Below are 15,257 nucleotides of genomic sequence, written 5' to 3'. Positions count from 1 at the left end.
AGCCTTCAAACTTGTTGAAGACCCATAGTTAGAAAATAGATTTCTCATCACAACCTAAGTAAGCACACATGCATATACCCACATAAATAACAAACAAAAACCTAATGCTATAGTACTTTTTATTATACGTAATGCACTGTGATATTTCCTATTCTATCCCATTTTGTTCTTAAGTTAAAAGCATGCTGGTTGTGCCAGATGAACTGGTTGTATCACCTACGAATGGGTCACAAGCTGCAGTTTGGGAAACAGGGCTCTAAAGTATCATGAGCAAAACCATTTCTAGAAACATGATTTCATTACAATTATATCCTTGCTCTTCCTCATATTCAAGTTACAACAGGTCTCAACACATACACCATTACCCATGTGTGGGTGTGAGAAAATTTCTTCCCATGTCTGAGATGGAGTGAGCTCTTGATGACTACAATCTTCTCAACCACAAAAGGGAGCCTGCAATTACTGCAGAGCTCTTTGTCTGATGGTAAGGGGAACAGGCTTCCCAAGCTATTACTAATTTCACTGTCTGCCATCCTCTCCTATAAATGTTGTTCTCCTTCAATTTGTGCTTAACTTTTTTACTGCCTGGAAAGGAATGGAAGAACAAGGGAAGGAGAGCTTTTATTCTATGTGAAAATAAAAAGAGTAAAACAGAAGTTATGATGGTAAAATTTCAATTATTCAAAATCTTTAGTCTTCCTAAAAGGAAAATGGACAATAGTCACAGCTAGACTAGAAACACATGACCAAGTTCTCCAAAACTGTTCTGCAAAACTTAGAATCTCTTTAAACCTTGTGTAAAATAGATGCTAAAGATATAACTAATAACATAAGGAAGATGACACTTTTGTCTCAGCAGATGAAAGGCATACGAAAGTAAAATAAAAGCAAACAGAAGGGACTTATTGTCAAAAGTCTCTCCATGTAAACTCTCAACACAATGTTTCCTATCAGCTAAAAAATCACTTAAAACAAATCAATTTGAATGCATGAAAATTAAATCATTTCAAGAGGTCCTATCCAAGAGTCCCTACATAATAAGAGACTATTTCCATCAGTATGCAGAGACATCGATAATTTTAATATTAGCATATTAAAAAGCATCATTTATTCCCAATGGAAAGAAAAATCTCAAAACCTAGTTTAATGCTATTCTTTAATGTGCTACAAGTAAAATCAATGAAAACCCTATAGTTCTTGGTCACTCTCCAGTCTCGTGATTCCTACAAAAAGGAAAAAAGATCACTCAAAGGGTTATGGATGTGGGGGAAGAGGATTTGCCCACATATTGTTTTTCTAATTTCATAAACTATTTCCATATACTTGGGAGGTGACAGAGCACAATGGTTATGACACTGGGTTCCTGTGTGGCCTTGGGTGAGTCCCTTTACCTCTCCAAGCTTTAATTCACAGGGTTATCAGAAGCATTAAATGATATAATGCTAGTAAAGCACTGAACATAGAGGCTAGCATATAATAAGAATATATTTTAATTACCATATTTTTATTTTAAAATACTACACATATTAAAGTATCAAGAATATTGCTTTGAATTAGCTGATTTCACTCATCGGCTCTATGATTCTAAGAAGTCACATATTTTGTATCAATCTTCCTCATCTTCAAAATGACCAATCAAAACTGGGCATAGTAAAGATGAATGAGGCTGCGTGTGTTAAGTGCTCCAAATTGTTGGGAATTCTAACCGGAATGTATTCTCCAAGGTTTATCTAAGGCCACTAACTGCTAGTTCAGCATCTCTCAAAGTAGTCACTGTGGATCCCTTGGTCCTAGATGGTTTACAAAGAGATCACACCCTTGTTGCCAAAAAAAGAGTTACAAGGCAAATAAGCTTCCAGAATCACACCTTTTTCTTCATCATAGGACATCTCAAAGCCTTTGCAGTGCCCATGAAGCTCTTAACAGAGAACGCAGGCTGTCATACTCCCAGCTTTGCTCAATGGGCACCTCCTGGGAGTAGTGTTCTGTGGAACACATGGGCCAGCTCCTGGGCACAGAGCTATCCCCAAACGGGGCTTCTGGGATCAAAGATCAGAGGTAGAGAGATGGATTTGGGCCTTTAGAGCTCTAAAAATGGCAGTGAAATTGTAATATATGGCTGATATTCAAAAGCAAGACTTCCCACTTTTGTTATCACAAGTGCTTAAGTTAGGAAGGGAATTGGCAACAAATTGGACACATTGTTTGAGAGGTGTCTTAATTGCACAGATGAAAATGTAACAAAACAAAACCCTTGTTTGTAAAGCAAAACAAATCTAAGATGACTGTTTTATCCCTGTTGAATAGATGCTCAGGATAAGGAAGCTGGAGAAAAGTGGCTGCTGACCTTTACTAATAATGTCAGGATGCTGAGGTCATGTCCACACGCTACAGTTGCTGAAGCTGAGGATAAACGCAAGCAATCCTTCCTGCCCCGACAATGTGCTGTATTTTCTAATCTTGGTTCCATGTTAAATATGCATATCACCAATATTTATATAAAGTGTAACTAGATATTGACTTTTCTCTTGGTGTCCAAAAATTCCAATATTACCAAGCACAAAGTTCATCTGAATTTTAGAAGTTAACACTGTGGGTAAATAACAAGGTCCTACTGTATAGCACAGGGAACTATATTCAATATCCTGTGATAAACCACAATGGAAAAGAATATGAAAAAGAATATATATACATGTATAACCGAATCACTTTGCTATGCAGCAGAAATAAACACAATACTGTAAATCAACTACACTTCAATAAAATAAATTTTTTTTAAAAGTAAAACTCTAAATGTTTCTCTCTTGTTCCCTCATACACACAGGTATTTTCACTTTGACAGATTTTTTTTAAAATTAAGAACCAAAAAGTTATTGGAACAGAAAAAAAAATCATAAAATTAATTGTGAAAAGACTCTTACTAACCAACCATTTATTGTAAAAGGTGACAGATATTGAGTGTTATAAGGGGCTTTATATTATCTTATTTAATCTTCAGGACAATCATATTTGATGGATGATATATTAGTTCCCTTTTTAAAAACTGTGAAACATTTCATACACACACACACATACAGAGGCAGCTGTAAAGAAAGAGTAACATCTCAAACATTCAAATACATAACCCATAGCTTAAAAGACAGGACATTTCCAATACAGCCCAAGAAGACTACAGCACCCTTTCTTTATCACATCCTTCCTATTGTCCTTGTCCTATGTGTGAAAAAGTTGAGGCTCTGAGAAGCTGAGTAATCAGCCCCGGTGGCAGAGCTGGCATCTGAACCTCATCTGACTCCAGAGATCATGGAACTCAAGCACTGAGTCAACGACTGCTGAAGTCACCCATTTCAGAGTCGAGGAAACTGAGGCAGAGAGATTTAAGACGCTGCCCAAGGGGCTTCCCTGGTGGCGCAGTGGTTAAGAATCTGCCTGCCAATGCAGGTGACATGGGTTCCATCCCTGGGCCGGGAAGATCCCACATGCTGCAGAGCAACTAAGCCCCTGCGCCACAACTACTGAGCCCACGTGCTACAGCTACTGAAGCCTGCTCACCTAGAGCCCGTGCTCTGCAACAAAAGAAGCCACTGCAATGGGAAACCCTCACGCCGCAATGAAGAATAGCCTCTGCTCACCACAACTAGAGAAAGCCTGTGCACAGCAACATAGACCCAATGCAAACAAAAATAAAATTAACAAAAACAATAAAATAAATCTTAAAAAAAAGACACTGCCCAAGATCACACTACTGCTAAGCAGCACAACTGGCATTAAAACCCACATTACAATTATTTACTTATAGTCCTATTCTTTTGATCTTGAAATTAACTTGAGGAAGATAGCCATATTTAATTCAGGGTTTCTTGTAAAACTTATGAGAAATTCCACCACTCTCTCTTTTTAATTATTTAAGTGCTTTTTACTAGACTATTAAAGGAATAGTCTGAGAGGCAACTATTTTACTTCCAACAAAGGTTGTCCTCTTTGCTTAGCACCAATGTAGCTCCTAAAAGCTGCTCTGTAAATGAAGGTTTCAGTAGATTCAAGCGCTGCTTCTCAAACTTCAGTGGACACAGCAAACACCTGGGGACCTCGCTAATGTGCAGGGCTTGTAATTTCTGCATGTCCAAAAGTCTCTTGGTAAGGACTATTCTGCTGGTCCTTTTAAGATATACTCTGAGTAGCAAGCGACTTAAAGGGCCCTCATTATTAAGAGGAAACGTGCAGTGAATTTTTTAAAAAATGAAAAATCCTTGAGATACCAGTTTTGTATGGTTTTATTTTAATATCTATTCCTAAAATTGGAACACATCTATATTTTTAATTCTCTGACACATTTTTACTCTCGATTTCATTTATACATCCAGGACAGAAAATAATAAATTTCAGGATCTATATTTAAGTCAGAGCAACATTTCTGACACCTGGACAAGATTGTGAATTTAGGAATTATTTGAGCACAGAATGAAAAATACACAAAGAAATAGGATAAGAAGGTTTATGGGGACATACATGTAAGCACCACATATAAGGAAAAAGCAATCAATGTTTACTAACCGGAAAATAGCAAATCTCAGTTGGGGATGAGACGGCATTTTATCACACATCTAATGAGGTATGAAACATAAGCATTAAGAGGAAAAAAAAAACCTTATAAAATTCATATCACGCTGCACAGTCCTGAAAATTGTACAGGATCACAGTGGATAAAAGCACATGGTTAGCTTCTAATAAGGAGTTTTAAAGGTCTTAATATTTCCGTGGCAAATGTAATCACCTCTAAGAGAAGCCAAAGAAAGGCTATTAATTTAAAACTTTATTGAATATATAACCCCCTGAAATTGTGTTCCTCCAAGACTTCTCTTCTTGAACTTGATCTCATCTGGATGAATGTCCCTTGAAGAGGAGGGGCAGGAGACTACCGTAAGGCATTTAGAATCGCAGGACGTGCACCTGAGTCCCACTTTAGGCACATAAAGTGAACGTGTCTCGGGTAAATGATTTAATCTCTCTGAATCTTTGTTCCTTCAATAGCTCTCAGAGCTGTGAGGATTAAATTAAATTAGGTGAAAAAAAAAACCACCCCACTTGATAAAAAAATATATACGAAGGAAAGGTTTTAAAATGTTATTTACATAAAGGTATCTGATTGGGCAAACAGCAATGATGCTTAAATCACTGAGTGAAACGTTGATGGGGAAAAGCAGTTTGACTGAGCGAAAGACTATTATCCCACAGATTACTTCCAGGGCACATGGGAAAAAGGCAACTTTACAAAGGATGCATCGAGTTGTCACTTCCTGAAGTGACTGATCATTCTCAGCATCATTCAAATGTGGGGCAATAATAATAACAATAATAATCTTGTTGTTATTAGTCATACATGGCACCTGGAGGTACCTGTACCAAAAACACTTAGCCTGAATCTAATCAACCCTGTAGGTCTAATTCAGGTTTACACTTCAGGGGATAGTGCAAGTAAAAGACACACCACTCAGAAGTCAGTAAGTCAATCTGGGATGTGAGCTGTGTCACCAGACAATTGAATTTGACTTCCTCCCAGGAAAATAAAACGCATGTGGGTGGGGGTCAGTGGTAGATCAAAAGTGCCTTAAGAGACGTAATAACTAACCGCAATGTGTGGACCTTGTTTGGATCCTTGTTTGAACAGACCAATAGCCAAAAGACACGTTTAGGTGAACTGGGGAAATATGACGTGAGTGTTAGATATTAGGGGAGAAATGCCATGAAGTTTTTAATATATTTTAAATACGTCAGGGGGAAAGCCATGTATCTGTTAAGATCTTAATAATATAGCACAGTAACTGTAGCAAAGAGGATGAAAAAGGAAAAAGAAGAAAGGTGGGGGAAGAAAACAATTTCCTACCCAAAAGGCAAGAGGGTCTCAAAGATTTTTAGACACTTTTGAGCTAGCACTGACAGCAGTTACGGGGCCGTTTCTCTATCTGTAGAGTTGGCTATCTTCTATTTTAGGCTCTTGGCAGAGCAGGGGCTTTCTAGGGGCAACGAAGAAAAAAAAAAAGGCAAATCTTGGTCCATGTAATTCTCACAATAAGAAGCCTCCATTCTACACTCCTTGGAGTGGGAGCGATTCAATGAACAGATCTCACATCCCAGTGGGCGCATCGGATGTTAAGTCTCAAAAGTTTCCTTCTCAGGGCTTCCTAGGTGGCGCAGTGGTTAAGAATCTGCCTGCCAATGCAGAGGTCATGGGTTCAATCCCAGCTCCAGGAAGATCCCACATGCCATGGAGCAACTAAGCCCGTGTGCCAAAAAAAAAAAAAAAGTTTCCTTCTCTGGACTGAAATCAACCACCTTTTAATCTGAAGTGAAGCTGCTTTTGTGAAAAGCAATAAAAAAGCTGAATTAAATCCACTAAGCCAGTTAAAAATTAAGTGAGGCCCACAAAGATGTTTCCATTTTCCCTTAGGAAATTTGATGCACTGGCACTTTGACTTGAACTGGACTTCATAAACTTTAATATCCACTGGCCTTGATCTCTGTCAGAAATAATAGTGAAATAAAGTTTTTTTTTCTTTTCTTTTTTTCAAGAATAGAGTGCTTTTCCTTTTCTTTTTTTCAAGAATAGAGTACTCCATAAAAATCATTTACACACAATCTCTAGGTACATCCACTCAACACTCTCAGTCACGAAACGGAGCCATATAAAATTAAAATGACTGCATGGAAGCATATACCAATACAAGACAATGACACTTCTGCAAATATGGGGTATTAGGACTCCCAAGGAGATAGTTCATGAAAACCAGATGAACAGATTAAACAGAAATGGCATTAAACAGTCAAGGACTATATGGCTCAACACAGTGCTAATGTCACAAATGCCTGAACAATGCCCCCAAATGATTCTCAAGGTAAAGCAGGGCCCTGCTGCCCTCAATGTATAAGCACCTGCAGATCTTAGGGGACCAATGACCACCCAACTCCTCTGTTCTCAAGACTGCCAGCACCTAACTCACAGCAGCTTTGCTGGCGTTGCCTGGAAAGGAGTCTCTGAGATTCCCAACACTTTTCAGAGTTGAATTCAGTTATTTTCTTGAATACATGTAGTGTGTCTAAAGACATCACAATAGTGTATGCAATTTCTGCTTAAAACACTTTAGTGACAATTACCTTTCACCTCATTCTCTCAAACCTCAGTCACAGCATTCATACACCAACTCAGGAAATAGTTATCTGGAGTCTGTTATCAGCCAGGCACCATTCCCGGTGCTGGTGGTGAATAAAAACGCTGCTTCATTCCTGCTGCCACAAATCTTAGAGTTTCCTCCTATTTTCCTCCCATGCTCCCCCGCAAAAAACAAAAACAAAAAACAAACAGAAAACCCTATCCTCTTCAACTGCCACTGAAAGGCAAGTTTCGCAGTTGGTTCAGATCCAGCATACTAGAACTCACAGTTTGAATTTATTTCCACATTGGGTTAAAAATCACCATGTGGTTTTTTTTTTTTCCTCATCAATTAAGTCTCTTCCAACCCCACACCCCCCAAGGCAAACAACTATTTTTTAACATTTTATATACAAAGCAGAGAATGAACATCTGGAAGATGACATCAACATGACTCTTCAGTTGCAAAAAGGCAAAATTACTCCACAGTCTAACGAAAAAAAATCTGAAAGTCTGGCAATATTTTTCCTTTCATCTTCAATGCCAGACTATGAATATGTCAGAATGAGTTCCTCTATTTTAAATCTATATTTTCAGACTTTTTGTTTACAAACAACAGTTGGACTAGACACAAAACCTCATTACTTTGTCTTGTGAAGGTTGTGATTCTCAACTAGAGTCAACTCTGAGTCTTTAACAACAGGGCAGGAGCTGTGTTTTCACTGCCTTCTCCCCTCATCCTCACTGAGCACCCATCTTCTACTGAGCTCCCATCATGTGCAGGTGACTGTTCAAGGCATGAAGCTCTCAAGGACCTTAACTTCTCACAGTGGGGAGACAGACAAGAAAGAAAAGTATAAACTATATACTCTGTTGGAAGATAGTAAGTGCTCTAGAGAAAACTGCAAGCAGGGAGGGGGCATGTGGAGCTCTGGGGAAAGTGAGAGGGTTCCAGGTGGTTAGGGCCATCCTCTCTGCAAAGGCAACATTTGAACAAAGACTGAAGGAGAAGGGAGTCCTATGGACTTGGGGCAAGCCTGTTCCAGGCAGAGGGAACAGCACATGCAAAGGCTCTGAGGTAGAAGGATTCCTGATACCATTGAGAAATAGCAAGAAAGTCAGTATGCCTGGGAATAGGGGGGTGTGTGGTAGAGAATGAGGTCCAAGAGGCATTGGGGGGGGGGGGCAGAAAAAAGGAGTCCCCATATTTGTCAAATTAATAGTAATAAACAGTAATGATTAGCAAAATAGCTGGCATTTATTGAGTTCTTTGTGCTAAGTGCAATTCCAAATATGTATTGTGTATTACCTCCTTAAAAATTCACAACAATCGGTCGCTCTAATATGTATAGGGTTGACTTTATGCTTCAGGACATGCATAGCAGTAAGTCCAAAACTCTATAGGAAATATTTCCCTTAACAAGTACCCCCCTCCCCTGCCTCAACATGACTAAAACCTTCGCTAAATGCTGCAATTAATTTCCCCTTGCATCTTAAAAATAAAAACATAGTTTCTTATAAATGTCCAATGTCTTGCTTATTTCCAAGTTGTGGTTTTTTATATGATTTTCAAGTCTGTTTCAGTACCGTAAGGTGAAAGGGTTGAATTCAAGAAAAGTAAATAAGTACATTGTGAGACACTATTCAGAGTTCAAATCCTGCTTTAATAACATCTTTCGATGTGTTTAATGAATCTTTAGCACAACTTTTTTCCCCCTGAAATATGGTATATGGTATAACAATGTTTCAGAGTGTTAGTTACAAATTACATCTATTAGAGTCAAAAGACATGGCACATATTGTTCTGCTGGCCATATTCCCTTCTTTCTGCTGTACTTGCGTTTAAAAGCCATCCTTACGTATAGAAATAAGCATGCCAAGGAGAGGAATCAAGATGGTGGAGTAAGAGGACGTGCGCTCACTCCCTCTTGCAAGAGCACTGGAATTACAACTAACGGCTGAACAATCATCGACAGTAAAACACTGGAACTCACCAAAAAAAAACATCCCACATCCAGAGACAAAGGAGAAGCCACAATGAGACGGTAGGAGGGGCGCAATCGCGTTAAAATCAAATCCCATAAATGCTGGGTGGGTGACTCACAAGCTGGAGAACAGTTATCCCACAGAAGTCCTGAGGGTTCTGAGCCCCACGTCAGGCTTCCCAACCTGGGGGTCCAGCAACGGGAGGAGGAATCCCCAGAGAATCAGACTTTGAAAGCCCATGGGATTTGATTGCAGGACCTCCACAGGACTGGGGGAAACAGAGACTCCACTCTTGGAGGGCACACAAAAAAGTGTGCTCACCAGGACCCAGAGGGAAGGAGCAGTGACCCCATAGGAGACTGAACCAGACCTACCTGCTGGTGTTGGAGGGTTGCCTGCAGAGGTGGGGGGGCAGCTGTGGCTCACCGAGGAGACAGGGGCACTGGCAGCAGGGGTTCTGGGAAGTGCTCATTGGTGTGAGCCCTCCCAGAGTCCACCATTAGCTCCACCAAAGAGCCTGTAAGCTCCAGTGCTGAGTCACCTTAGGCCAAACAACCACCAGGGTGGGAACACAGCCCGGCCCATAAGCAGACAAGCAGATTAAAGTGTCACTGAGCTCCAGCCACCAAATAGGATTAAAGTTTTACTGAGCTCCACCCACCCAGCCCAACCCACCATCAGTCCCTCCCATCAGGAAGCACCCAGGAGCCCCCTAGACAGCTACCTCCACAAGAGGGCAGACAGCAGAATCAAGCAGGATCAGCAGTATTTCATCTTGTGGAACTGAAAATCACAGCCACAGAAAGAGAGAGAAAATGAAAAGGCAAAAGACTTTGTACCAGATGAAGGGACAAGACAAAACACCAGAAAAACAACTAAATGAAGAGGAGATAGGCACTCTTCCGGAAAAAGAATTCAGAATAATGATGGTGAAGATGATCCAGGACTTTCAAAAAAGACTAGATGCAAAGATCGAAAAGTTGCAAGAAAAGTTTACAAAAGCCCTAAAAGAATTAAAGAACAAACAAACAGAGATATGCAACACAATAACTGAAATGAAAAATACACTAGAAGGAACCAAGAGCAGATTAACTGAGGCAGAAGGGCGAATAAGTGACCTGGAAGACAGAATGGTGATAATCACTGATGCAGAAAAAAATAAAGAAAAAAGAATGAAAAGAACTGAAGACAGACTAAGAGACCTCTGGGACAATGTTAAACGCACCAACATTCGCATTATAGGGGTCCCAGAAGGAGAAGAGAGAGAGAACGGACACGAGAAAATATTGGAAGAGATTATAGTTGAGAAATAAGCATGCCAAGAGAGCTGGGCTTGCTAAACAAAGTTAATTAGTGGAAGCACCAGATGAACCTTCATAAAGAACTTCAGTAGATTATTACTTAGTTTCCACTATTTAGGACACAATTTGAAAATATCTCCTAAATACAAAGAGAGTGTTCAGTTCAACTTGAGAAACATTTATTGGTCAGATCCTATGAAGATAAAGACAATCCCAGTGGCTGCCCTCAGGAACTTACAGTCCACCAGGCTGACCCACTCGCAGACCTTCAAGATGAAGGAAAATCTGGGGTGATTGCATGCACTGTTGCAGAAGGTGCCAGAAGAAACTTGTGATTACTTTTAAAATGCCTCTCACCCAAATCATCAGACATCAGCTGTCCCCTGTCAAACCAAATACAAAGGAGTGATGGCTTAAAAACAGACTTCTGAAAATAAAAAGTTAGAGTCGGGCAGAATTTTTAAATCAATTTTTATGTATCCAATTCTACACTTAGAAGTTTCCTCAGAGACTAACTGCTTATTTTTATTCTTCTAATACCTAAATCACAAGGAGGAAATCTTTACTATTCATTTCCAAACATTTTGGTGAAGAGAGAATCAGGGATTTTTAGTTAGCACAAATTCCTCACATGAATTAAGGGCCTTTTATTCCACAAAACTAATAATCAACGTAATAAGACCTGTGCCCAAGCCTATAGATTTATACAAATTGAATCAATGCTAATGATCAACTTACATGTGGGTATTAAGTTGATCACGTAAGGTCAACATATTCTGTAACATCAAAATCATGTAAAAATTCTGTGTAAATATCTAACTCTAGTTAAGTGGGTCCAGAGGAGCAGGGCACAAGAAGGAGTGAAAATCAGCCCAGATTCTGCTCACCAAGCCCTAATGCCTGAGGCCTGGCTGGCTGTGAATACAGGAAGAATGGTCTTTAAAAAATAAACAGAGCAAGAACACCACATAGGCAAGTAGCAGCCTTACAAAGGAATCAGCATAGCTTCAGGGGTCACCAGACTCTGACTTTAAAAATTTTAAATAATTTCATTGATGAGGCTTATAAATATTCTGATTAGTTTATCACATTTGTTTCCTGAAACATAAGCCAATGAATAAAAGTCTAATACTAAACTGTGTCTGATGCAGATGGTAGTGGCACTTCATCAAACCCTAACATTATCAGATGCTTCCACCATCTCAAAGCGGATCTGAATGAGAACTACCTGTGGGAACTTTATGGAATTGCATATTCCCAGGCCCACCCATCCGATGGTCTGCTTCACAGTATGGGTCTGGAACTTGATAAAGCTTCTGGAGAGAGTGGTGATCAGGTAGGATGGGTGATCAAGAAGCACCAGACTAAGCTGACTCTAAGGACAATGAAAGTAAGATGTAATAAATGGTGTCTTTTCACCAAAACCAGACTGTTAGGTTAAGGCTACCCTCTTACTGTCTAAACACTGAAAGCCCTAATATCACTGATGACCATCATCCAACTATATATCCAGTAGCATAATTCAAAACCTAAAATGGGTTTGCATACTTAAACTTATGAAAGCTTGAAAAGCAAGTGACCAAGGGCTAATCAGGAAGATCACAGATGTAAGAAATACTCAAAAATCACTGATTATGCCTCTTTACTCAAGAGATATCAGAACTCAAGTTCCTAGATATTTTTCAGTAAGTGTGACAAATCTAAGTTTTACTTCTTTTGTGATTGAATACCTATGCCTTTATTGGTTCTTTTAAGATCCTAAATATATAGGATGCTTCATGGAGACACGACAATATCTTCTCCCATCAATCATGTGCAATAAAGTCTCAAATTTGAAGACTTAAGAATCTAAGCAACCACACTTCTTCCCAGAGAACTACTCTATAAAGCACCCAGTTAACAGCCTCGATGCCATATAACATCTAAAACTTCATTTGGAAAGACAGGTGACAGCTTTGGCCAGATTAACACTGGGACACACTGCTGTATCTATTCACAGATGTACAGTATCGAAGGTGCATCTTCAAACAGTGACCTGAGAAACATATAAGTGCTTCAAACACCTATGATCAAAATCCTACATATTAAATAAAAGCATACATATTTATCGATATTCTACGATATTCCTAGCATTCAGCTACAGTGTCAAGGAACAGTTTGTCTAAACTTTAGCTTTTTCTTTTTCTTTCCTAACAAATCGGTATGTAAGCAAACAAGAATCACTATCAACAACTTGAGTACCAATGTTTCAGACTGGGAATACATGGTTCAGTGAAAAAAAAAAAAAAAAAAAAAAGCCAGCATTGGGTTGAGTTTTGATTCTCTTCTCTTTAGAACAAACGCGGCGGGGGCGTGGGGGCAGTCAAAATATTCTGGATAGATGCACTGCCATTAAGAAACCTCAGCTGTAGAGGGGCAAAAGTAAGGGAGGAGGGAAACAAGAATCGAAAAACTCCGCAGAAAGCTGCCCCTTGCGATCGATCAAGAACTAAACTACAAGGATTTGCCTACAACTGGTAAAACGGCTTACTGCTTTCATCTGGCGGATATGCCGCAGTAAACTCGGCTGCGGGCTACTTAAACCCAACGTGAAGCCAAGGGCCAGGTCCAGAGAAAGATCAGCCTGGTCGGGAGTCGACTCGCTCCAACACCCAAGAAGGAGCCGAGCCACGGGGTTGCAAGCTGGGGCGCAAGCAGCACGCTCGGCAGGCGAGGCGCGGTGGGACTGCCGGCCTCCCAGGCGACCCTCGGGAAAACACTTCCCGACCATCCATGCAAGCCCCCAACTCACGCGCTACGCTTCCAACCGCGCAAGGACGAGAGGCGACCCGGGGGGCACGGCCGCCCACATGCGGGGCAGCTCCGTCAGAAGGAGGCTTGCGGGGCGCCTCCCCGCACCTACTCTCCCCTAAGGCTGGGGTCTTCAGCTCGCCACCCCTGGGCCGTGTCACTTCTCACGGGGCCGACGGAGTCAGGAAGTCTGGAAACTAAGTGAGCGTGGCTGCGGAGCGGGAAAGCGCCAAGCTGACCCTCTTGTTGGGGGGCGAAGGAAGGAGTCTGGTGGGGAGCGACAGGAACGCAGTAACTTATTTTATCCACGAGCCGCCATGGGCCGGAGAGAGCAGGAGCCGGCGGGGAGCGGGCGGCGACGCCGATGTCCTCCCGCGCGCCGTGCCTCCAGGCCCAGCCCGCCGCCCGCCGGACGCGCTCCACTCACCCAGCTTCTCCGCCTGCAGCCAGAGCGGCGCGCAGACCGCGAGCAGCAGGGCCAGGAGGCCGCGCCGGGCAGCCCCCGCCGGAGCGCAGCCGCCGCGGGCGCCGGCCACCATGGCCCCGCCGGGCGCCAGCTTGGCAGGCTCGGCCTAGCCCCGGCCGGCGCCTCCTCCGCGGCGCCGGGACTGGGCGCAGCCTCCGCCCGGCACCGAATCTCATTGGGGCCGCCGGGAGCCCAGCCTGGCGGGGGCGTCTCCCGCCCCGCCCCGCCCCGCCCCGCCCCGGCTGCCCCGCGCGCCGGCCCCCGAGCAGGAAGTCGCTCCCGGGCTGCGGCTGGCCGCGGGGGTGTCGGCGTCCCGGACGCCGCCCGCCCTCCCCTCTAGGTGCGCGGCGCTCCCGGTTCACGCTCTCCTTTTCCTCCCCCCTCCTCCCCCAATGCACGTGAACCTGAGAGCCCAGAGGCCAACCGGCTGTGAGACCCGCCCGGAGCCGCGCTGTGCCCCGGTCGTCCCCAGAGTGCCTGAGCGAGTCGTGGGCGCGCCAGAAAGCCCACTCTCCTCCCGGGCTTTGCCAACCCCACGGGGGCGGGCATTGCCACTGACAGTAGCACCGGGGGACTCGAGATATTGTCACGATAGGATGATGGTGGTGACAACATCCAGTTCAAGTTCCTCCCTTCCAAAGTTACTAGGTTCCAAAAGTGTGCCTCCCAGGCACAGTGCTAAACTCTTGTGACACCCGCAGACACTAAAAATAGGCAAGTATGCAGTACAAATTGCAGTCGGTGACGAATAGTGCTAGCACTTTCAGGAAGATCTAATTAGATAGCGGGTGACGAGACTGCAGGTAGGAATCAGACAGGAAAGACCTCACTTAAAAAGTGGCGTCTAAGTCGAGACTCGGGGAGTGAATGGGAGCTGGGAAAGTGGAAGGCGGGGGACAAGAGAACGGACAAGGTGTGCGAAAGAGCCGAGGGAGGAAAGGGCCTGGGTGAGGGGAGCAAGGCAAACAGGTGAGTTCTTGGCCAGAGGTGGCAGCCGGAGCACCGAGCAGGGGCCAGAACGTGGAGGGCCTAGAAGGCCGAGTAAAGGATGTTTAAACTTTATCCTCGGAGCAAGGAGCAGCCACGGAGCGTTCAGACGGAGGAATGACATGATCCGATTATCTGGCGGGTGGAGAAGCGCTTGGGGGAGGGCAGTTTGGAAGAGGGGAGAATTGCAAGGCTATTAGCGAGTAGTTGGATGGCGAAGTGGCAGTGGAAGTGAACGAGGACAGAATAAAGGCATATTTTAAAGACTCTGACGTCCCCGGATCGCTAGTCCTCCGCTCACTGCCATAACCTTCGCGCTACCGCTCGGCCCCCTGCAGTTTTCCAGGGTAACATGCAGCCACAGTTACACCTGCAGATGCGGGGAAGCGCAAGTGTTGGAGGCGGGGAGGAAACACCAGCCTCTCCGAGGTACAATATTGGCCCGTCACGTGCTCGCTGAATACCAACCCCCCGCCCCCCCGCCCCCGATAGGCGCTGTACACACATGCATTCCTTTTTTTCCTCTGTATTTTTTAACTAAGTACAAACGCTTTCTCGAAGGCGGCAGAACTTAGAGGAA

The 15,257-nt window shown here is 43.1% G+C and overlaps 2 protein-coding genes across 4 annotated transcripts in view; one reads left to right on the top strand and one right to left on the bottom strand.

The window, feature by feature from the left end:
- The window catches only part of DCBLD1 (discoidin, CUB and LCCL domain containing 1), a 63,002-nt gene extending 49,188 nt beyond the window's left edge, over window positions 1-13,814 (bottom strand). For all 3 annotated transcript variants that reach the window (XM_057740076.1, XM_057740077.1, XM_057740078.1), the window contains exon 1: window positions 13,652-13,814. In XM_057740076.1, coding sequence (XP_057596059.1) covers window positions 13,652-13,763 — 112 coding nt within the window. In that variant the 5' untranslated portion in view covers window positions 13,764-13,814. The remainder of the gene's footprint in view (window positions 1-13,651) is intronic.
- On the top strand, window positions 13,762-14,382 carry LOC130854873 (uncharacterized). Its single transcript, XM_057737749.1, has 2 exons — window positions 13,762-13,785; window positions 13,843-14,382. Exons 1-2 carry the CDS (start codon window positions 13,762-13,764, stop codon window positions 14,380-14,382), a joined length of 564 nt encoding a protein of 187 aa, XP_057593732.1.
- The last annotated feature ends 875 nt before the right edge of the window (window positions 14,383-15,257 follow it).

Source organism: Hippopotamus amphibius, chromosome 6, assembly GCF_030028045.1.
Source record: "Hippopotamus amphibius kiboko isolate mHipAmp2 chromosome 6, mHipAmp2.hap2, whole genome shotgun sequence".
Lineage (NCBI taxonomy): Eukaryota > Metazoa > Chordata > Mammalia > Artiodactyla > Hippopotamidae > Hippopotamus > Hippopotamus amphibius.
This window is presented reverse-complemented; position numbering and strand designations above follow the sequence as displayed.